The sequence below is a fragment of the Macrobrachium rosenbergii genome, chromosome 41 (genome assembly GCF_040412425.1).
Source record: "Macrobrachium rosenbergii isolate ZJJX-2024 chromosome 41, ASM4041242v1, whole genome shotgun sequence".
In the NCBI taxonomy this organism is placed as follows: Eukaryota; Metazoa; Arthropoda; class Malacostraca; order Decapoda; family Palaemonidae; genus Macrobrachium; species Macrobrachium rosenbergii.
The window spans coordinates 85,150,607-85,174,274 of record NC_089781.1 but is presented as its reverse complement, the minus strand read 5'-3'; the positions used below and the strand labels follow the sequence as shown (position 1 = coordinate 85,174,274).

Genomic DNA, 23,668 nt, shown 5'->3' with positions numbered 1-23,668 from the left:
TTTACTTAGTTTATTAGCAGTAATTTTTTTTTATTTGGTAATACTTCTGGAGGATCATTCCATAACTAACAAGGAAAAGCTGCTCTTTATTATTTTATAGTTTTTATACGACTTTTCGGCTTCCTGTTGCTTTTAAGAAAAAATTAACTTCAGTATTATTATATTTTATTCATATTTAAGAGATCTCATCTTCATTTTGTAATTATCCAGATATTGAATTTGCTTTGTACTGGAACTATTTAAAGCCCTGAGTAACATAAAACATAATACGTTAATAAGGACAATTCGTAGTAAATGTACAGTTAACAGTAAATTTTAGAAGTTCAATATTATCCAAAGAAAAGTGTTTTCTTTTTCTTGAGACCTTAATTCGCAATTTACGAAGGAAGATCCACACCATTCTCGGCCTGCAAAGAAAGTTTTGCGAGACAACGAAAGAAGTTGGAAGATGAGAGAGAGAGAGAGGGAGAGAGAGAGAGAGAGAGAGGAAAAAGTAACTTGCGGAGTTTAATTACCGGCTCTTGAAACTTGCACTTGGGGGAGCCATCTTGCCCTTGGCAGCCCGTCTCTCGTCCGTTGCTGATTTTCATTCTCTCTCTCTCTCTCTCTCTCTCTCTCTCTCTCTCTCTCTCTCTCTCTCTCTCTCTCTCTGGTTTTCATTCTGTTCCTTTGTCAGTTGTCTCACCCTGTCTAGTTTATTTTCTTACTATAAATACATCACTTTCTAGAAATTTTGATTTATACTTATGCTCTTATATTCTCTCTCTCTCTCTCTCTCTCTCTCTCTCTCTCTCTCTCTCTCTCTCTAACTGTTATGTAAGATTTAAGAATTCTTCACTTTACATATCTTCTGAAAAATTTAATGTATTCTTACTCCCAAATTCTCTCTCTCTCTCTCTCTCTCATGCAAAACAAAGTAGTAAGTTGTTCAAAGTTAATTAAAGGTACTGCTCGGCGATATTTCATAAGTATTTGATATACATTTCTTTTGATGAAGAACAAATATAGACTCGAAAGCCAATTATCGTATATTTTCGCAATGTAATTTGGAGGTTGATTAATTTTTTCTTGTTCACTTGGAAAGAATAGGGTTTTGGGTAGTGCAGTGGGATTGGTTGGTTAGTTGGTTAAAAATATTGGGTATTCTCGGAATATTTAGTTGGTTGAAAATGTAGGCCTAAGTTGCTCTTGCAGGCTATTAGTTTGGTTGGAAATGACAAGACTAAACTAGCACCTAGTTATTGATTGGTTGTTTGAACGTATCGCGCCCAAGTAGCGGACATTGTTATTAATTGTTTGAGCATATTAGGTCCAGGTACCGTACCGCTTAGGAATTGATTGCTTGAGTTAAACTATAAGGGCCACGAACTGCTTAGGGATTGACTGGTTTATTGAAGGTGTTAAGTAAAACCTATGGATTGACTGATTGGTTGAAAGTATTAGGTATAAGACTGAAAGCTTTCGGTGCAAATAGCGCTTTGGAATTGACTGGTTGGTTGAAAATATTAGGCCCAGCTAGTGCCAATAAAGTGATTGGTTAAATGAAAACATATTACACTAATGTGGCTGTGAGGTTGATATTTTGATTGAAAATGTGGAAGAAGTGCATTGGGATTGATTGGCTAATTAAAACATTAAGTGTCGCTTAGGGATAGAATGTTTGATTGGTTCAGTATTTACAATTGGCGTTACAACTGCCATCATCATGGACTTCATATATATTCACTCATATATGTAAAAAGTGTTGATGAAAATCTAATAGCATTTATGCATTCCTTAGGAGTAAAAAAATCCATGCATATAGAGAGATTCTCAGGTTAATTATAGTTCTCTTATTTGAAGTTATTCATGATAATATCTAATTTATAATTTCATGTTTGAATATGACTCGTGAATACCTGTTTGTGTATCAATATATATTCACTTATACATGTAATAAAGTTGTGGATGATAATTCAAAAGCAGTGTGTATCGTTAAGGAAGCATGTCTAATTTCCCTTTGTCTAGTTTACACGATTGTGCTTATATATATATATATATATATATATATATATATATATATATATATATATATATATATATATATATATATATATATATATATATATATATATATATATATGCCATGCTTGGAAACCCAAGCACACTAACAGTAAGGATGTATCCCGAAACAACGAACGCCCTTCGAGGCAGACATGTACAGCCCGAGGTACAACCAGTGAGGATTCCTGTACGGCGAGTATAATCTTCAATATTTTCCTTACAAGAGCCAACACGGCCATTGGGTGTCGTAAACACAGAAGCTTTAGCAGTGGCGTGTAAGGATATCTCTCGGACGCGGTAGCAAGGCTCGTAACTTGAAGAGAATCTAAGGAATTAATGATATTCCTCCCTTGCGCCTGCTCATTCTCTCTCTCTCTCTCTCTCTCTCTCTCTCTCTCTCTCTCTCTCTCTCTCTCTCTCTCTGTGTAATGTATATTCTGTAATATATATATATATATATATATATATATATATATATATATATATATATATATATATATATATATATATATATATATATATATCAAACATTACCACAGGTGAAAAATAAGGTTTCGACTTTATATCCAAGCCATTGATGAAGACTTGGAAATAAAGTCGAAACCGGTCAGGACCTACACCCCGTCTCTTATTTTTTACCTGTGGTAATGTATGATAAACGAATCACGTGCAAAAGTGATTACGATCATATATAGTATATAATCTGTAAGACTTAGGGCCTCTGTTGAAAATTAGTAAAAGCCTCCTTTATCCTACCTTTGTTGTAACGTTCCATCTTGTTGCTCTTTTTATCCTTTTATCGTTGTAGGTCCCCTCTCTTTATGGCTCATCCTCATTCCCTCCCACCTCCCCTCAACCCAACATAGACACACACACACACACACACACACACACACACACACACACACACACACACACACACGTGCCCCTCACTCCTCAATATTTTACCCCGCCCTGGTTGTATATTTACATGCGTTTACCAGCAAATTTAAATCTGGAATATATATGCCCCTTAAATAGCGTCCAAATAAACTTCAAGCGCATGTGGGGGGAAAAAGCTGGTCGGAGATTTTCAAGTTTCCACCCTCTCTCTCTCTCTCTCTCTCTCTCTCTCTCTCTCTCTCTCTCTCTCTCTCTCTCTCTCTCTCTCGATGGTTTCGTAACTCTTTACTTCATGTTTTTATGTTTCATTTGTTGGGAGTTACCACGCTTCTTGCTGAGAGTGTAATGGAATATTTTAAACAGATTTTGCGGCGCAATTTCCAGCGGAATGCACTGGATTTTGCATAGCAATTGTGTGTAATGCAGAGTCATGTAAATGCTCATATATAGTTAGAAACAAAATTGTTTTTAAACGTAATCCCGGCTAGACATGTGCGTCATTATTTCTGTTATTTTCAGTCATTCTTATGGAACAGGGCCTTCTACCAACTGAAATCTGTTCAGCGAAAGTAGGAAGGAAGTCTTCTTAAAATGTGATGAAAAGCAACTTTTTGGAGCACAGCACACATATATAAATCTGATACCAAATATATAGAGATGGATCAAAGTAACTGGTGGCATAGAAATGGCTGTAGTAGCTATTGATGTTGTAATTAGGAAAAAACTACTTGGTTATTGTTCATTGTTCACAGCTTGCTGCAGTCAAAATAATTTTTTATATCTGGAAAATTTAGAAAATGTTTTTTGTATTCACACTTACTCAAGTTGAGTACGTCTGTCTTTTAAATGACTAATGCAAACTTGCCACGTCGTACTGGAAAAATAGTTTGGTTAACCTCTCTGGGAAAATTGTCAAATGTCAAAGCAGCTGCAGAGACCATGTTGTCCCTGACTCCGTCCTAAACATATTTTCCTTATAATGACTAGGAAGATCTTATCCACAAATATCATTTAAATCAGTTGCAAGAAAGGTGGAATTTTTTAAAAACATCCCAGCAACTGAAAACTCTAAAAGCATCTAAAAGTAATAAAGTGGATTTGCATGAGAGCTGCCCCAAGATTAAGCATAAATTTGATTTTCAAGCTTTTTAAAATGCCTGTTGGTGTGGGATGGAAGAGGGTGTCGCTAGTGGAAAGAATGGCCCTCTTTTTGTAAGGAATAGGATTCTGTCGGTTGCTTTAATCTGAGATTGACAAAAGTTTTCATTAAGAAACCAAACATTTTAGATTGATTAAAGAATTTTTTTAATTTTTTTATTTTTAACAGAAAGGCTGACTGGCGTTGCTCACCCTCTGTTGAGCTTTTAAGCCTAAATTTCATCATTCAATCCAATCCAAATTTCAAGGAAAATTATATGAACTCAGAAAAGCAAACGTGTACAAAATTAAATTGATTTATGATATTGAAAACTAAGAAATCAGCTATTACCTCATAAATAGAAATAAATAAGTAAACATAACTAAATAAATGAAATCCAAATATTACGCGGCATATTTATTTCCCCTCTATACGTCCATTAAGAAACGCGTCGAGTTTCATAGCCAAAAGGCCTTTCAGAATTACCCGATCTCACGTAATAGATATAAGGGTTTAGATGCGGCTGCTACTGGAGATGGTCCCCGGTTGTATCGTACGGTTGGAAGAAGTAAATGTTCACGTTATTGTGTGCAAGTGTTCGTAAACTAATAATTTGTATACTGGTTTATATATATATATATATATATATATATATATATATATATATATATATATATATATATATATATATATAGTTGTGTGTATGTATGTATGTATGTGCTCGTGTGTATTTACGAATGCATATTTATTAATGGAATTGTAAATGCCATACAATAGACGCTCAACTGTGGCATACTCTGTGCGCATTTATTTGTACATATACGCAGATATATACACATACATATTTATGTATATGTATGTGTGTATCTTTGTGTTTATAAATGGAATTCCCAATGTCATACAGTAAATGTTTAACTATGACAGAGTGTGAGTGTATTTAGTTATAAAAACCAACACGAACAACTCCCTGGCCCAATTTCCCAAAGGTTAACCCAGGTGAATCCTTGAAAGTGAAATTCGGTCAAGGTTTACCTCCATTTGGCGCTGTCTCACAAAGAGATTTGTTTGTGTTTGTAGGAGAAAGTTTCCAGAGCAAAATAAACATTTCAGTTTCCAGGATATTGTTATCTTAGCCAAATAACTTCTGGAAAGATACACAACAAGTTTTTATAAAATCATAACCCATTTTCTGATGCCTTTTGAGAGCCATCGATGGGGAAAAGAAGGAAGCGGCTCAGGATGAGAGGGAGTCGATAGTGGGAAGGAAGGGGGGAGAGAGAGAGAGAGAGAGAGAGAGAGAGAGAGAGAGAGAACCCTGCGACGAGGGTAGACTGAAACGGCCCGAGTCATATTGTAGTTTTCATGTATTGTTCAATATGATAAAATTTGTTTTTTAAATTCAGTTGATGTGGATCGAAAATTGTTTTTGCATAATATTTGGGATCCGATAACTATAACATTGATTTTACGGTATATTTAAGTAATTTAAAGGTGATTTTTAATTGCCATCAGAATTCTCCAAAATTGTTTTTTCTACTTTTTGCAATAAATATTTTCGAGTTTTTCATTGCCATTTCGAACTCTCACTAGACTGTTTTTTAAATTTTCTGTTAAAGTCTCTAGTTATTTTTTCTTTTACTATTCGAATTCCTCCTTATTGCATTTTGGCTGAGACTTAAATTCTCCATTTTTTTCTTTTGTAAATCGAATTATCCATAATATTTTTCGTTTCCGATTATAATTTTCAAAATTTTCCTTTGCGTTTCGAGGTTCCCATAATCTTTTTTTTTTTTTTTTTTTGCCATGTACGATCCCTTCATGTGAAGTAAGTGGAATTCCTCCTTGTTATTTTTCCCTGCGACGAAAGTTTTCCAGTTATAGTTTTGAAACCGAATTATCCATAATATTTTTCATTTTCGATTATAATTTTCTAGTTTTTTCCTTTTCGTTTTGAGGTTCCCATAATTTTTTTATTTTTGTCCTGTACGATTCCAACATTTGAAGGGAGCGTCTGTCTGTCACAGAGATTGGTCGCCAGTTGTCTGTCACAGAGACTGGTCGCCATCACTGGCGACGACGAGAGCGCCCCCTGTGAAACTGCAAAATTGCCGGGGAATTGGAGCGTGATCCTGTCATTATTCTTGGGCAGTTGAGCACGCAGCGTCCTTCCCTTCGAGAAGTTGAAATGGATATCCCGATGGGTCCTGGGATATCCCATCCCAAAAGTCGTCCCCCGAATCCGAAGGACAAATCCAGAAGTTTAACAAGGGCGTAAGAACCCAGAGAGATGGTCGAATATAATCTCGTCTCCCTTTGTGTGTGTGTGTGTGTGGGGATGGGTGGGCGGGGCGGGAGGGGGGAGGCTCTCATGCGTATTTGTAATTCAAGATTTTGCTTGTTCGGTTAGCTTTTTCCTCTTGCATATCGTGTGTGTTTCGTTAATTATTGTTTTTTAGGGTAAGTCTATGATGGCAGTTTGTCATTGCTTACGTTAGTCAAGGATTTACGTATAAAATTTCTTGAACTTTTTTTTTTTTGCGCTTTTTATCCATATTAGGTAAAGTTTTTTCTAGCCTTTGTTAGGTCGCGTCTTCTCGTGGCAGCTTTTAGTAGTAGTTTTTTAAAGATTTTTATTATAATATGCCTAAATTACGCGAATGTTTTTTCAGATTATGTATATAATAGTTTTTGTTTAATTCAAATGAAATATATCGACATAACCTGTATTCTTACTACCTTAAATTAACATACTTTACGTATTTTCGTAAACTCCCAAAAGTCCTCAGTGAGCTTTTCAAAGTTTTTTTAATGCAAAGTTTATAAAGTTACTTGGTTTGTAATGTAACGGTCTAAACGTCAGTGAATGTTGGGAATAAAGTTAATTTTCTCATATTAAAGTTACTATCCTCTTATTTCACAGCATCTTGATGCCATAGTTAACAAAAACTTCCTGTTCCACTAAGCAACTCTTTGGTTGCAGCCGTTAATTATCATAACTTCTTATCCCCGTGTATTTTAATTCTGTACACAGCATCGTTTCTACTTTGTTTATGTCTGTATATGGCCCTGAGCTGAAGTAAATTATATTATTATTATTATTATTATTATTATTATTATTATTATTATTATTATTAAACTGTTTCATTGAATATGGTTTAGAGCTCATACGGGTACGCTGCCTATTACATCCTAATCTCAGCAGTGGGAGAGTACTTCTCAGAGATAAGAATCCGTTAAGGGGGCGGGGTTGTGATGGGGATTGGGATGAGGCAGCGGCGGAGATAAGAATTTGTTAGGGGGGACCACGGACCCATTACCGAAAATGCAGCCATGAAATTTATTCATGGGAGTTTTGTGTCGGAGGGACTTGTATGATGTCGTCATGGGAAAAAGGCTGATAAATTGGCCAATCTTCCCCCGAATGTGAATATTCATGAAGTTTTGTCGCCGTGAAGGGCTTTATGCCAAGCCCTTTGCCCATTCCTCGGAATTTAATCCCCCATGAAGGAGAAGCCTCTTCATTGGGACGCTTACGACCGCTGAAGCCGGTGGGTTTATCTGTGTCTTATCTCGTGTTCGGCAATTTCTTTTTCAGTGTTTGCTGTTCTTTTTACTACCTTTCCTTCACTGTGCATGATTTTCCCTTATCTTTTATTGGCATGGTTTTTATTAAGTTTATCCTTTTTATGCTCATGCGCTCTTTCATTCATCTCTTGTTTTATTATGTCTCCCGTGTTTCATTTGCGTTTTCTCTAGTTTGCCTCCAATTCTTATATACATTATCCTCTTAAGATTTCCTCGTTTGCTAGTTACTATGTATTATGCTTTTTGCTCTCTCCGTAATGTGAATTATTAATGCTTGCTTCAGCCGTGTTTATCCCAAATGGAGGGCTATCTAAGCCTTTATCTTTTTCCCCCTCTTATTAATGGTAGTGCATGGGGGATATTCTTGTCCGCTTAGCTCTCTATATCTCTTGAGCATTATTAATGCTTGCTATTAACTGACGTTACACTAATGAGGAACCATTTCTCTCTCTCTCTCTCTCTCTCTCTCTCTCTCTCTCTCTCTCTCTCTCTCTCTGATATATATATATATATATATATATATATATATATATATATATATATATATATATATATATATATATATATCAGTGGACGAGAATTTATCTGCTGAAAATTTATTGCCGCAAAAAATGTTTTGTGTTTGTCTCTCCTGATTTTTTCTTCTTCTCAGATTCTTATTTTTTTCCTTTTTTCAGTTTTTCAGCTTCGGTTTTTTCATTTTTCAGTCCTACGAGAAATAAAAGGGCGAAACCTTTCCTACTTTCTTGCATGTACTCACGGAAGAAGAGTTTGTCTTAAATTGCCCATAATGAAGATGGAGCGGGACGTTTGCGGCTCTTTATTCCGTATGCGGGACATCTCTCTCTCTCTCTCTCTCTCTCTCTCTCTCTCTCTCTCTCTCTCTCTCTCTCTCTCTCTCATTCCTAGGTTTACCCAGCCGGGTTTGGAAGAAAGTCCGATACTGTTCTCCTCTTCGTTCTCATTCCTGTTCTTAAAAGGTGGTATTCTGTCCCATTAATGAATTGGCAATTATTATTTTTTAGTCTTAACTTCTGAGGACACTGACTCCACCTACCCCGCATTCACATTCCTTTTTTACAAAAAAGGAATGTGTAGCCATCTTCCATTCCTAATTTTTCGAAAAGGGTCAGATGCCATTTTTTTTTCTGAAAATTGACATTCCATCCACATTCCAATTACCAATTTTTTCACGACGGCATGATGCCATCCCACATTCCCACTCCTATTCCATATCCAAAGGTGTAATTCCCTGCTCCTATTACTTAGAAAAGGCGCGAGGAATTCCCACATTCCCAGCCCTATCATTTTCCCGTTACTTCGACAAGACGCGAGATCTTCTCCCATTCCCATTCCCATTCCCATTCCCTTTCCCTTTTTAAGCTCTAAGATAAAAGGCGAGCTGCTCTTTTCCAGGGCATATTTATTCCTTGGCGGAAAGCTTGGAATTTCCATGAAATCTGGAGCGTCTTATTTATAAGCGCTGTTTAATCGTCTCATTTTTTATGGAGCGGGTAAGCAGCTTTGATTGAAGTGTATTTGCCAAGCGAGCCTGCATAAAAATTGCTCAAAAGGGTTGCGTTTGAGTTTGAGAGAGAGAGAGAGAAAGAGAGAGAGAGAGAGAGAGAGAGAGAGAGAGAGAGAGAGAGAGAGAGAGAGAGAAATTCCTTTTGAGGGTTGGGAAAGACAAGGCTCTTATCGTTAATGCTGAGCGTGAGGCGTACAGAGAGAGAGAGAGAGAGAGAGAGAGAGAGAGATCAGAGGAAGGAGAGAGAGAGAGAATCATCAGAGGAAGGAGAGAGAGGAGAGTAAGAAAGCGAAAATAAGAAAGGGGAGAGAGAGAGTTATCAGAGGAAGAGGTGAGAAAACAGTAAGAAAGTAAAAATTAGAAAGGAGAGAGAGAGAGAGAGAAATTCCTTTTGAGGGTTGGGAAAGACAAGGCTCTTATCGTTGATGCTGAGCGTGAGGTGTACAAAGAGAGAGAGAGAGAGAGCGAAACATCAGAGGAAAGAGAGAGAGGGCAGTAAGAAAGTGAAAATAAGAAATGAGAGAGAGAGAGAGAGAGAGAGAGAGAGAGAGAGAGAGAGAGAGAGAGAGAGAGAGTTATCAGAGGAAGGAGTGAGAGGACAGTAAGAAAGTAAAAATTAAAAAGGGGAGAAAGAGAGAGAGAGAGATATCTTCACAGGAGTAGGAAAGAGGGCCATCTTTGAATTTCTGTGTATCGTCAAGTTTCGATACGAAAAGAAAGAAATAATGTAATTACTGATAGAAGTGAGAGGGCAGTAAGGAAATCAAATTGAGAAGAGAGAGAGAGAGAAATACAAGCTAAAGAAAGAGGATAAAGAATGATAAAATCAAGGAAAAGGGGGGAACTCAAACTCTTCGCAATTGGATGACTTCTGTAAACGGGTAGGGGCTGGGCCGTGCAGCCTTGCCCTCTTATACTCCCGATTGATATGAATGGATGTCAGGAAGAGGATTCTCCTCTTACTCCTTTCTGTCCGGATTGCAACTATCTCTCTCTCATGAAATCTTGTGCTTGATTTTGATGGCTGCAGGGGAGATGGAAAACATGAGCATCTACATTGCATGATTCTTTTTTATTGTTCCTGTTTAGTAGTTACGGGCAAATCATTTTGGTAAATAGTGATTTTGTTAACAGGAAGTAATTTGCTTTTTTTTTATTTTCATGCTTTTGTTTACGAAAAGTTCTCTGTAAACTGAATTGAATGCATTCGTTCTATCTATCTATCTATCTATCTATCTATCTATCGAGAGAGAGAGAGAGAGAGAGAGAGAGAGAGAGAGAGAGAGAGAGAGAGAGAGAATATCTTTAAAAGGTTGGAAAAGTCTGTCGGGAATCTCTATATGCTGTGAAGCGTCCAATTGCATACCGATATATTACTAAGGTTACCTAGGAGGAGTGTGCAGTTTTGTTTTAAAGAGTTTATGTTACTGATTGATTGATTTTGTGGTTAATTTTGTTACTGTTGGACGTTGTTGGAATCGGGATGGATCCAGAAAGGTTTTCTGTTATCTCTGGAAATCTTTTTGGACTCACAACAAAGCTTTAATACAAAAAAAAAAAAGATAAAAAAGTGAAAGGTCAAAGGTCTGGTTTTCATTTAATTATAGGCTGATAGCTTTTAGGAATGTCTTTTGTAGGGTGTAGTTTTTTCTTCCTTTATTGGTGCATGTTATCTTGTTTTTGGCCAGCCCGGCCGTCCGATTATTATCGTGATGCGGCGATAGAGCAAAGAGTGGAAAAATTATTTAGTGTGTCTGATGGTTGGCTTCACATTGAGACGAATCGGTTTTATTAACAAGGTCTCTCTCTCTCTCTCTCTCTCTCTCTCTCTCTCTCTCTCTCTCTCTCGTGATACAGTTCTAGCGTACTCGGTTCACAGACTTCGGAGCCAGCGTTTGATATCTGAGTGGGAATGGAGGAACGAATGGTATGGAGGCATTCCTTAAGATTTAGTGTACCTATGTGAGGTAAGCATGGAATTTGGGACCTAGATGTTAGTCGACAATTGGGGATCGCAACTGCGGTATAAATAGAGAGAGAGAGAGAGAGAGAGAGAGAGAGAGAGAGAGAGAGACGCCTAACGTAAGTGTTCATTACTCTGTCAAAGTGTACATCAAAACAGGAGGGCCTTGAAGAGGTAATCTTCGCCCGAACAGTAAAGCCATTCTTAGACTTTCTCTCTCTCTCTCTCTCTCTCTCTCTCTCTCTCTCTCTCTCCCCTTTGACATAAACTCTCTCTCTCTCTGTGACATAAATTTCAAGATATAAAATAATATTATAAAAAACCCCACCTCTAAAATATTTTTCGCAGAGCGTTTGATTTCCAGTCTCTCAAATATTAGCTCGTACAGCCGAAAAAAAATATCTGTGTCTCTTTTTTAATTCGTTTTAGCTTTTTTTCATACCGTGTAACGTGCTTGAAAATAGTCTTTATTTATTATGTCTCATGTTGTGATACACGAGTGTTGGCTAGTCCCAGTTGCTTTGAAACATTGGGTCAGAGGTCACCAATATTCTTCTGGCATGTTTTTTTAAATGCATTCTTTTATTTTCACTGCTAGCCTCTGTTGTTCGCTATATTTCTGTTTTTATTCTTCCTTGTTTTATGTTATAACATAAATAGATTTTTATTCTTTTGAAGTTTGCTTTGCGAGTTAATTGGCTAAATCCGTATGAATATTTGTGCTTTTAGAATGATAATGATAATCGTGACAATTAATTTCTTCAGTGATGAAGGTGTAAATAAGAGGAGCTAAATGTATTATTGCTGGGTATACCTAAATATAACTGATGAAATATTGGGTGTTGTCCTACTTATTCTCTTGAGTAAGCTGTGCATATTTCCTCATCGATTTATAAATCAGTTAGTTTTTAATAGAAATATCCGTGTACCGGCATGTAATTTGTGTGTGTATGTAAACGTATGCATATATATATATATATATATATATATATATATATATATATATATATATATATATATATATAAAGAATATCAGACATCATTTATAAATATATTTAACAAAGTGTTTAACAAACTGCAAAAAACTTTTCGGCCTATCTGTAATTTGCCAATCTCTCTCTCTCTCTCTCTCTCTCTCTCTCTCTCTCTCTCTCTCTCTCTCTCTATTAGAACCTCCTTTAATATCGATGCCCAGAGTTGTTAAGAGTGTTTGTAACTCTTGTCTACCCTTGTTTTCCCTCGTGTCCTATGAACTTCCTGGTCCAAAACGAAAGTCAGTCATCTGTGTAAAGGAGGCCATTAAATCCATTCTTCACTTTGGGAGACGAGTGAGATTAGCGCTTTACGCTTCCGCCTAGCACAAAAACAACAAACTGCAAATCTTAAAGCTCTCTCTCTCTCTTCTCTCTTATCTCTATATATATATATATATATATATATATATATATATATATATATATATATATATATATATATATATATATATATATATATATATATATATATATATATAAATAATTACAAATAATTATATATATATATATATATATATATATATATATATATATATATATATATATATAAAGAAACAAGTTGATGATTGGAATTTAAAGTCACAGGTGAGGTACCAAAAAACGGCGACCTACTGAATATGGTAAATAAAATAAAGAGCATTGCTTACATCGGTTGTAATTAGAATATTCAGTATACACGTTCTCAATAGGTTGGGGGAAGAAATAGAATAAAAAGCTTAGATATGAGTAAACTGGTATTAGAAAATGCGGGACTGGCGCAGATCAAATGTGTTGAGTTATGCTACGCAGGAATATATGGAATTTAACAATCCCTTTCTGATGGCTTTCGAGGATTACGAGAGGGCATTTGACAACGTCCACAAAACAATAGTATGGAAGGTCTTGCATCATTATGGCATTCCAGATAAATATGTGAAGTTTGGCGTGCACTTCTTGCCTGGATAATTATTCATGAAAAAGTAGATACAAAGTTAATGTTGATAGGTTCATGTCAAGTGAGTTTGCAGTAAATTGCGGATTGCTACTAGGGAATGTTATTTCACCCTCGCTGTTTGCTCTTCGCTTGGATTTTCTAGTCAAAAAAAGTGGCTGGCAATGGAAGACACGTTTAGATTGCAGTAACGACAGAAACTTGACAGGCATAGACTATGCAGATGATGCTGTCTCAATCAGCAAAACACCAGATGACTTGCAAAGCTTACTTAATAAAATACTTCGTATACTAGAGAGACGGAACACAAAATAAAGCTAAGAAAAATAGAAGTAATGTGGACAGGCACGAAGGATCAGAATAACATTAAATAAAAGAAAAATGAGGTTGAGTCTTTCAAATAAATTTAGATGTATTGTAGGTTTTCTTGAGGTGGATTTCAGTGAAGACTGAAAAAAAATGGTATGCCAAACAATGGGCACGCTTAAAATGTTTTTTGGCGGTCAAATAAGTAGAAATTGCTTACGAAAGTAATATTGCTACGTAAGTCTAGTACTGATTATATTCCTAGCAACAGCTATATGAACTTACATCTGGGTATGACAGTGGAACTAAAAAGTTTTGTCAATTTGAGAATAAAGTTTTAAGGAGATATTAGGAGTCATATGGCAGGCTAGAATAATAAATGATATACTAAGAAAAATGACTGATGTTTCATATGGTTTGGACTTGTCCTTTGCACTACCATACATGAGAATAATAAGCGATTGTTATTTGGGCTCCTGTGGCCAAAAGAACACTTGGAAGACCAGACCTACCTAAATGAGGATCTGAATTCGAGAAAAATTTTCTTGAGGCTGGAAAATAATGGAATTGTGGTTAAGATGGAGACACAGACGAAAGACAATTTGGCGTTTCAAAGTTTTGTTTTTCGTCCGAACAGTCACGAGAATTTCATCAGGCATGGAGGGAGCCTTATTAGTTTAGTTTTTTGAAAAGAGGAGTCTTTTTAAAGGAGAAATTCGATTCGTTATGCAATCTTCGATTGCATGATGTAAAAAAATGTATGTGGTTCATTCTATGATACTATTGAACTTATTCGGTTGCCTTATTCTGGAAAAAGTTTATATGCTCGCCGTCCGTGTTTCTTGTAGTGAATAATGGATTCATTCTCATTCTTCCAAACAGTAAGATTTTTTAACAGAGGACTTTCCAAGAGGTACAGATCTTCCATCCTATCATATATTCTCATACGAGATTCGTCCGAATATGAAACCACACAGTACGAAAATTTCGCATATAAAATTTCAGACGAATTCGGACGAAAAATTTTCGTCCGAATTCGGATCCACTGTAACCATAGTCTTAATGAGGACCGTGAGACTTGAGGCTGGAGATGTGGAGATTTGTGTGTGTTATGTGTTGTGTGTGTATCTAATACATATGTGTGTGTATAATATTAATTTTATCACAACACTGTGATTATATAGAATATATTAACCTACAATCACATCACTGTGTTCATATTTCAGCTAAAATGTCCTTTAATCCAATTCGCTCTACCTCGGAAATAAAATATTTTCATAAATGTTACCCTGAGGGGACTTTTTTAGTTGATAATAAGATTACTCTAGACCTTTATATATATATATATATATATATATATATATATATATATATATATATATATATATATGTATGTATATACATATATGTATGTTATATATATATATATATATATATATATATATATATATATATATATATATATATATATATATATATTATACATGTATTTTTGTGTATGTATGTATTTGCGTATGGGCCGTTCGGATATGATTACGCAATTGAAACAATTTTTCCATCGTATAACTGATTTTTTCTTTCTTTTCAGGTAAGGAGCGGTTGGAAAGGGCAGTAAATTACACTAATTACCATTGAGGTACAGTGAACTTTTCTTCTTGTCTTAATTTCTTATTTATATTTGGTTTACACACACAAAATAAAGTAACATAGAAATGACAAATTGTTTCAGTAGTGAATGAATCCCTTACTCTGGGCTAAACATCAGTTGGTGGCATTATGTTGGTCTTTCCATTTGCCTCTGTATGAAAAATATTTGCTGTTGTGAATCAAACGAATTGTTTGTAACCCAAATATGAGTTTCAGTGTTAACGTTGTCAAAATTCTGTTTTGTGTGTATCGAGCTTGTTGCTGCTCTGCGATACGTGCGAAGTTTATATATTGTATTTTTCAGAATTTTTCTCATATTTGTTTTTTTTAGAGTTATGAATAATAATAATAATAATAATAATAATAATAATAATATTTTAGCCTTATGAACAACAGCAACAAATAATAATAATAATAATAATAATAATAATAATAATAATAATAATAATAATAATAATAATTCTTTTTTAATGTGCTTTTTTCCCATTTGTATGGGGTAAGCACGGTGCCTTCTTTTGAAGGACTTTGATTTGGTTTTGGGGTAGACTTTGTAGTCTCGATCGGCTTTAATAATAATAATAATAATAATAATAATAATAATAAAAATAAAAATAAATTGCACGGTTTGTATCCGGTTTTGTCGTTATTGTACTTGAACAATACTTCCTCTACTATCTCCTGTCTGTTTGATTTTTAGCTTGTCTCTTCATTAGACTGTACATATCCCTAGTTCTTCAAAAGAAGTTTTCTTCTTTGTGCAATTTTTTTTTTTATCTGTACTGTGTTCCTTTTTTATTTATCTCATAACGAACTTCTTCGGTGTGTCTTTTCACAAATTTTTAAGGAATGGAAGATAAAAGTTCTCTGGGTACTCAAGAGCGATTTTCATATATCGTAGTGTACGTTAACTGAATTCATTAATCACTATGCACGAAGATACAGAGAGTGATACACTGCCTCCGAGTTTCCAAGCGGACGAGTAAAACCTACTGCATGTGTGGTCTATTCTCAGAATCTTTTGGTATCTTTCACCTCGAAACCAATTAATTGGTCGTTTCTCAATCTGTGCGGCTTTCTCCTTCTCTGTGATCCCCCACCCCCACCCACCCGTCTCCCATCCCCTTCCCAAAACGTTTTCACGGCTTCTTTAATCTCGCAGCCACCACTTCAATACGATCTACTCCCCCACCCACCCTCCGGCCCACTCCCTAAAAGGGGGTTAGGCCCCCCAAATGCTTTCTAGCCCACGTCCTTTCACCTTTTGCCACCTTCCAGCCTCTCAGACGTCTCTTTCCTCTGCTCCTCCTGCTTCTGCTGCATCCCCATTACTCTGTCGGTTATCTGCAGTAGGGGCTACTTTAGGCAGGCGTCGGGAGGCGTTCCAAAGGAGAATAGGCGGATGATGGATGGGCCTTCAACTTGCGCTCCGTCAAGTTTAGCTCCTATGAAAGGAATAAGGGGAAAAAATGGGGAAGAAGTATTCATATGAAACCTTCTGGAGAGGAAAGTTGCTCTCCCGGGCAATATATATATATATATAGCATTATGTGGAATAAGATTGGGAAAGTTTGTTGGCTCATTATATGTAATGATTGTCATATTTTTTTTGTTTTTTTGTTAATTGTATGTACTTTGTGATTTATTATGATCAGTTTCTGATTTAAATTAAACAGTTTTTAATGTCTATTTTCCCTCCGTTATTAATTAGATTAATCATTATCGGTATGAGAGAATACACTGTACGTTGCTTTTCACCACCATTTCAATTGTAGTACAGGGCACATTCATTTTTAAAATATTTTAAAAATATCATTCTTTCGCAGATCTGAAACAACTGTCTAATTAGCTTTCAGTTAATAAGTACATGTCACATACATTTAATGTGCTTTCAGAAGCTGTTTATTTCTCAGATGAATATACCAATGGGTTGCTAGAGTTTTAAGGCGGAATTAGCGATCTATTATGAATGAAAAGTAAGTATTATTTTCAGAAGATCCGGCCAGACTTATTAAAGTTCCGTCAGGAAGTTTCCGTACATTTTCTCGACCATATGTCATCGTGTCATCCAAGTTTCCTGTTATGATATATTGTTAGGGGAAGAAAGTTTTGTAGTTTTATTTGTTGTACTGAAGTTCGTAGATGATAAGAGAGCAGAGGCTGATTTATGCGGGATCGTAACCGGGCGATACAAGATCGTTGGTTATCTACGCACGAAGTACTAATTTACTCAAAATTTATTTTTATAATAAATTTGGAATGTAATGTATATTTAAAATGTGGGATTATTGGAAATATTTTTTGGTCTTTTCTCCAGTAACAAACGAAAAATTCCCGAAGAATTGCCCAAGGAACTCTGGTTAATGTGATGTGTGGGAAATTTTAATTGCTATTGTATAACCGTACATGGAAATTCTTATTGTTGTTTAATCAGTACATGGGAAATTTCATCGTTATTGAACAATCAATGCATGGATTTTTTTTATTGAATAATCGGTACTTAGAAATTCCACATCCCCACAAAAAGATAAAACAAAAAATCTTCGATGAATTTCTTCGATGAACTTATTTTTAAATGTATTTCCCGTATTTTTCTTTCCATTGCGTATTTTTCGTATAATTTTGGCCGGTTATGTTTATAAAATTGAATTATTAATTCTTACTCCTCGTCCTTTGGATTTCGTGCATGAACAGTGACCACATAATTTTTTATCCCTGTCTCAGTCCGGATTTGCGACATGGAAAATTTGAGACGATTCGGTCAACTAGTTCCCAAGTCTGTTTAGTTGTTTATTTCTCCTCGTGATCAATGGAAGTTCATTTATACCGGATATTAGACGACAAAGATCCATGCATTGTGGAAATTCACGGTTTCCTGGAATTCTTAACCAACTTCTGTTTTATTCACTCCCATTTTGCTCTCAAGAAGAGGGTTTGCTCTCTTGTATGAATTTCGTTATTCTTTTATTTTTTTTATCTCGTCATTATCAGAACAAAGGCTTTGTTATGACCGTCCCAGTGGGTTTTTGCATTAGAAAACACCGATTTGTATAATGACTAACTTCTAGTTAATATGGAATGAAGTGAGATAAGAACTATTGTCACCAAGAGATTTCACCACGCCTTAAAGCGTGAAATCTTGAGGCACCTGTGAAGCATGAAGGGGCTCTGCGTCTTACCCTCATGTTATTTATTGTCTTTGTTTTCTAGACTTTCTAAAGACAACGTTTTTAAGGAAGTCCATAAACCGGCGGAGGGGGAACGGGGGAAGGGGTGCTGGTCTTTGGCCCGTATCTCCTTGATAAACGCTAATAAGTTCCAACTTTTGAAAGCTTTCAAGGGATCGCTCTGTTTTCCAGGTCATTACGAAAAAGTTAGGAACACAAAGTTATGGTTTTTTCGACTTCTCCCTTTTCCTTTGCTTTATTTATGAGGCGACATACTTCCCCCTTCGTCATATAAGAAAACTTGTTTATTTTTTGTGATGGACTCATGAATAAATTTTTATTTATATACATTCTCCTTAGGGGGGATAGTGCATCTTACGCGGTGCACTGTAGGCATCACTTAAGATTTTTTGCAGCGCCCCTTCGGCCCCTAGCTGCCACCCCTTTCTTTCCTTTTACAGTACCTCCGTTCATATTCTCTTCCATCTTACTTTCCACACACTCCCAACAATTGTTTCATAGTGCAGTTGCGAGGTTTTCCTCCTGTTACGCCTTTCAACCCTTTTTATTCTGTTTCAGTTTCAACTCTGAATGACCTTATAGGTCCCAGCGCTTGGCCTTTGGCCTAAATGCTATATTCCAATTCCTGTATACAGTTTTCTTTGCAATCAATTTTGTTGCCGTGCATACGAGCACACTTAGACCTCCGTTTTTCCTTAATCTCTGTATTCTTACAAACGCTAACGAGTTTTGTATGCGGCAGCCATACACATATAAAAATCCAAACCTGCGTATATCCCTTATAGTTGTATACGTTCAGTGTGTATAAACACGTTTGCTCAGCCATATTCATAGCCGCACAAACCGTCTTATTTCCCTCTCACTTCCATGCGGCGCGTGTGACATTCGGGAGAATCAATTTTGGCAATTTTCCCCGCAGCTTTTTCGTCTTGCCGAAGGCTGACAAGAAGTGAATAGAATCCCAGTTAACGCATTCCATTAGGGACTTTGGAAAATTCATTCCTCGTCACTTTGAAATATCCGCGAGCGAAGGAGAAGAAGAAGAATCAGAAGAAAGTTGGCAACGGATGATCCACTTTTTCCTATTATCAGTCGCGCGTAAATCAAGGAACGGATGGCAGGAAGTTTTCCTTGTGGCCCACCCAACCCCTCCCTACTCCCCTCCCCCCTCCCAAAACATGTGTTCTGACCATATTCACCAGATAGTTTGCTCTGGTGTTTTCCTTTGCAACACACATGCAAAATTCTTTACAGATTTTTACATTTATGTTTTTTCTATCACTCCATCATTTTTTTCTGTTTTTTTCTATGATTCCATCAGAAGCAAAGAGAAATATTTACCACCGCTAATGCAATCAGACGGAGGTTATATTGTTTGTTCGTCTTTGTGCCCTTTATATATCTCCGTTTTCGGTTGGCTGCCCTACTAAAGAGTTCTTTGTTAGGCCTCTTTATTATCTCTATAACACTTTACCTCGGTTTTGGACTAAGTCCTTTGGTGGCATGGTGGCAATAAGCCTACTTAATCTAAAGCAACCTTTCAACTCATGTTTCAGTGACACATTTCGCGTGGAATTGTTGAAGGGTTGCGCTGTCGCTCAAGAAAGAGTTAAATATTTTATTTGGAGGACCAATATACGGATGTTAATCGAAATTTATTTTTCACGTCGTTTCTTCAGTCAGGCAGAAATGTAAAACCATGTTTCTCGATCGTATTTTAAAAATTTCCCATAGACATCACTAGCAAATGTAATGGTGGCATCCGTCAACAAGGGAGGCAGTGAATTATGCACCTGGTAATTAGACGAACCCGGAGGTTGCAATCGGTCTTTCAAAAGTCTGAGTGACCACCATAACAGCCGTATCTAAAAAGACTTGCTAAGAACCGGAAGGCTAATCTCTTCTGACGGTACCCCTTCTTAGGGGAAAAAGCCGTTGAATTAGCATTGTGGAAGGGACTGTTGCGTTTTTTTTTATCAAGAGCGATTCCGTCGTGGGAAACAGCTGTGCTGAAAAAATAAAGATAATTTGTGGGTATGCATGAGGACTTGTATGTTGGATGTAGATCCGGACAAGTGGTAAATATTATTTATTTTCCTTGTTTCCATCCACAATAAGAGGAAACATTTCATTAAAAAAAAATACCCCTCCCGCAAGACGCTTGTTTGTTTATCTCCAAAGTGAAAGCAGCATCGACTAATTAAGCCTGATTCAGAGATCATGTAGTGATAGATTTGTTTTCGCATCTGGACTGAACAGGTTTATTTCCATCGGGATTGCATTCAGATTCTAAATGAAAATTAGAATTCTTTTGAAAGGCCTTAGACAGCTCCTCGTTTCTCTGTATTTCTGTGTGTGTGTGTGTGTGTATGTGTGTGTGTGTGTGTGTGTGTGTGTGTGTGTGTGTGTTCACTGTCTATCCAGTTTAAACTCCTGTTGTTTTGAAAACAGTCCCAATGGAAATAGGAAGCCATTTGTTCTTGTGAAAAAGTGTAATTGTCCCAATAGAACACATATGGACGATAGTTTGACAAAACTTTACACATGGCATGCATATAATTTCAAAATTAACCCATTAAATTCGAATTCACTTTGCCTTGGAAATAGTTCCCCCACCCGGAATTATATATGACAATTGCACTTCCACAGAGTAAAATTCGATCATATGCCATTTTGGGATACTACATAGCCAATTGTGACATAACGCACTCTTGATGGTTGAGCACATTAAGTTACGCTCACTCCTGTACCACTGAAAAAAAGTATAGGTTCAGATATTGGGTAGGGTAGACGCTCTTATCTTGTATTAATGAAATTAGGAACAAGTTATTGGCATTATTAGTAATATTCAATAAAATAATTGGTTTTTGGTGGTTTGATATAAATATATGTGTGTGTGTATATATATATATATATATATATATATATATATATATATATATATATATATATATATATATATATATATATATATATATATATATGAGAGAGAGACTAGGTACAGAAAGAAAGAAGGTAAAAATGAATTGAAATCATCAGAATCAAATGTATTCACAATGTAATTACGAAGATTCCTAATTCGCTTAATTACAGATGACATCCTAATCTAAATCTAATCTCTCTCTCTCTCTCTCTCTCTCTCTCTCTCTCTCTCTCTCTCTCTCTCTCTCTCTCTCTCTCTCTCATGGATTGCCGCACAAGCATCACACAAATTAAAATTTCCCAGGTCTTGGAAGAGTCATTTCCCCATCTCCCAGCCGACTCTCATAATTCCACCATCCGAGTTTCTTACAATTTGTCCCGCTGTCTTTTCGCTCCCCCTAATTCCTTCTTCGGTAATCTCAAGCCTCCAGTTCCCTTCCACCACCTTCCCCCACCCCCACCTCTCATCTTCCCACCCACCTCCCCAATCCCTTACCTCTTATGTTCCCACCCCCATCCCTTACCTCTCATCTTCTTACCTCCCCCTCCCCGACTTCTCATCTTCCCACCTCCCCATCCCTTACCTCTTATGTTTCCAACCCCATCCCTTACCTCTCATCTTCCCACCTCCTCCCCGACTTCTTATCTTCCCACCTTCCACCTCCCCATCCCTTTCCTCTTATGTTCCCACCCCATCCCTTACCTCTCATCTTCCCACCTCCCCCTCCCCGACTTCTCATCTTCCCACCTCCCCATCCCTCACCTCTCATCTTCCCTCCTCCCACTTCCCCTACCTCACATCTTCCCACCTCCCCAACCTCCTGCTTCTCATCTTTTCACCTCCCCCATCCACCTACCTCTCATCTTCCCTCCTCCCACCTCCCCTCCCCATCTTCCCACCTCCCCAACCTCCTACTTCTCATCTTTTTACCTCCCCCATCCCCCTACCTCTCATCTTCCCAACCCCCATCCCCTACCTCTTATCTTCCCACCTCCCACCCCTACCTCTCATCTCCCCCTTCCCCATCCCCTACCTCTAATCTTCCCATCTCCCCATCCCCTACCTCTCATTTTCCCCCTTCCCATCCCCTACATCTCATCTTCCCCTTCCACATCCCCTACCTCTCATGTTCCCACCTCCCCATCCCCCACCTCTCATTTTCCCACCTTCCCCATCCCCTTCCTCTTATCGTCCCACCTCCCCATCCCCACTTCTCATCTTACCAAGCTCTTCGTTGGGCGAGTCGGTAGAGTTGTGGCCTAGCACTAGCTAGGCCCGAGTTCGACTCTCTGGCCGGCTAATGAAGAGTTAGAGGAATTTATTTCTGGTGATAGAAATTCATTTCTCGCTATAATGTGGTTCGGATTCCACAATAAGCTGTAGGTCCTGTTGCTAAGTAACCAATTGGTTCTTAGCCACGTTAAATAAGTCTAATCCTTCGGGCCAGCCCTAGGAGAACTGTTAATCAGCTCAGTGGTCTGGTAAAACTAAGGTATACTTTTTTTTTTCTCATCTTGCCACCTCCACCCATCCCCCTATCTCTCATCTTCCCACCTCTCCCATCCCCTTCCTCTCATCGTCCCACCTCCCCATCCCCTACCTCTCATCCTCCCACCTCCTCCATCCCCTACCTCTCATCGTCCCACCTCCCCATCCCCTACTTGTCATCTTACCACATCCACCCATCCCCTACTTGTCATCTTACCACATCCACCCATCCCCTACCTCTCATTTTCCAACCTCCCCGTCCCCTTCCTCCCATCGTCCCACCTCCCCATCCCCTTACTTCTCATCTTACCACGTCCACCCGTCCCCTACCTCTCGTCTTCCCACCTCCCCACCCCCTTCCTCTCATCGTCCCACCTCCCCCATCCCCTTACTTCTCATCTTGCCACCTCCCCATCCCCATACCTCTTATCTTCTTACCTCCCCTATCCCATTCCTCTCATTGTCCCACCTCCCCATCCCCTACTTCTCATCTTACCACCTCCACCCATCCCCTACCTCTCATCTTCCCATCTCCCATCCCCTACCTCTCATCGTCCCACCTCCCCCATCCCCTACCTCTCATCGCCCCACCTCCCCATCCCCTACCTCTCATCGCCCCACCTCCCCATCCCCTACCTCTCATCCTCCCACCTCCCCATCCCCTACCTCTCATCCTCCCACCTCCCCATCCCCTACCTCTCATCCTCCCACCTCCACTCTCAGTCGCATCTGAGATTCCCTTTATCCCCGAGGGCGCCTATTGTTTACACCATCAATTACAGGGCCGTCCGTCACCCCATCCTTTGTTCTGGGCCGAGTTCCAAGATTGTCTCTCTCTCGGCCGGCGAAAATTCATTTTAAGCTCAACTGTTCGTACGACCAGAGAAATCCTCTTATCGTTTCCACGCTCCCCAGTTCCCCCTTCCCCCTTTCCTCATACCTCTCCTCGAAAAGAATAATTTTTTCTTTTATTGTAGCCCCTACCCCCAAAATACCGTTCCTTCCCTTTTTTTTT

General features: G+C 37.7%; 2 protein-coding genes across 2 annotated transcripts in view; one reads left to right on the top strand and one right to left on the bottom strand.

Moving 5' to 3' along the window:
• LOC136827235 (uncharacterized) overlaps nucleotides 1-16,383 on the bottom strand; it is a 93,943-nt gene extending 77,560 nt beyond the window's left edge. The window contains exon 1 of the mRNA XM_067085010.1: nucleotides 16,316-16,383. Within this exon, the coding sequence (XP_066941111.1) occupies nucleotides 16,316-16,383 (68 nt within the window). The remainder of the gene's footprint in view (nucleotides 1-16,315) is intronic.
• Nucleotides 16,384-21,665: 5,282 nt separating this feature from the next.
• Nucleotides 21,666-23,386, top strand: LOC136827234 (uncharacterized). Its single transcript, XM_067085008.1, has 2 exons — nucleotides 21,666-22,403; nucleotides 22,658-23,386. The coding sequence occupies exons 1-2, from the start codon at nucleotides 21,666-21,668 to the stop codon at nucleotides 23,384-23,386; spliced, it is 1,467 nt and encodes a 488-aa protein (XP_066941109.1).
• Nucleotides 23,387-23,668: the final 282 nt, after the last annotated feature.

What these genes read in the sequence shown, in the direction of transcription:
- LOC136827234 (XM_067085008.1), top strand. Translation starts at nt 21,666, where the DNA reads ATGTTCCCACCCCCATCCCTTACCTCTCATCTTCTTACCTCCCCCTCC. An exon ending in CTTACCAAGCTCTTCGTTGG is followed by an intron (nt 22,404 to 22,657) that starts GCGAGTCGGTAG and finishes GGTAAAACTAAG; the next exon opens with GTATACTTTTTTTTTTCTCA.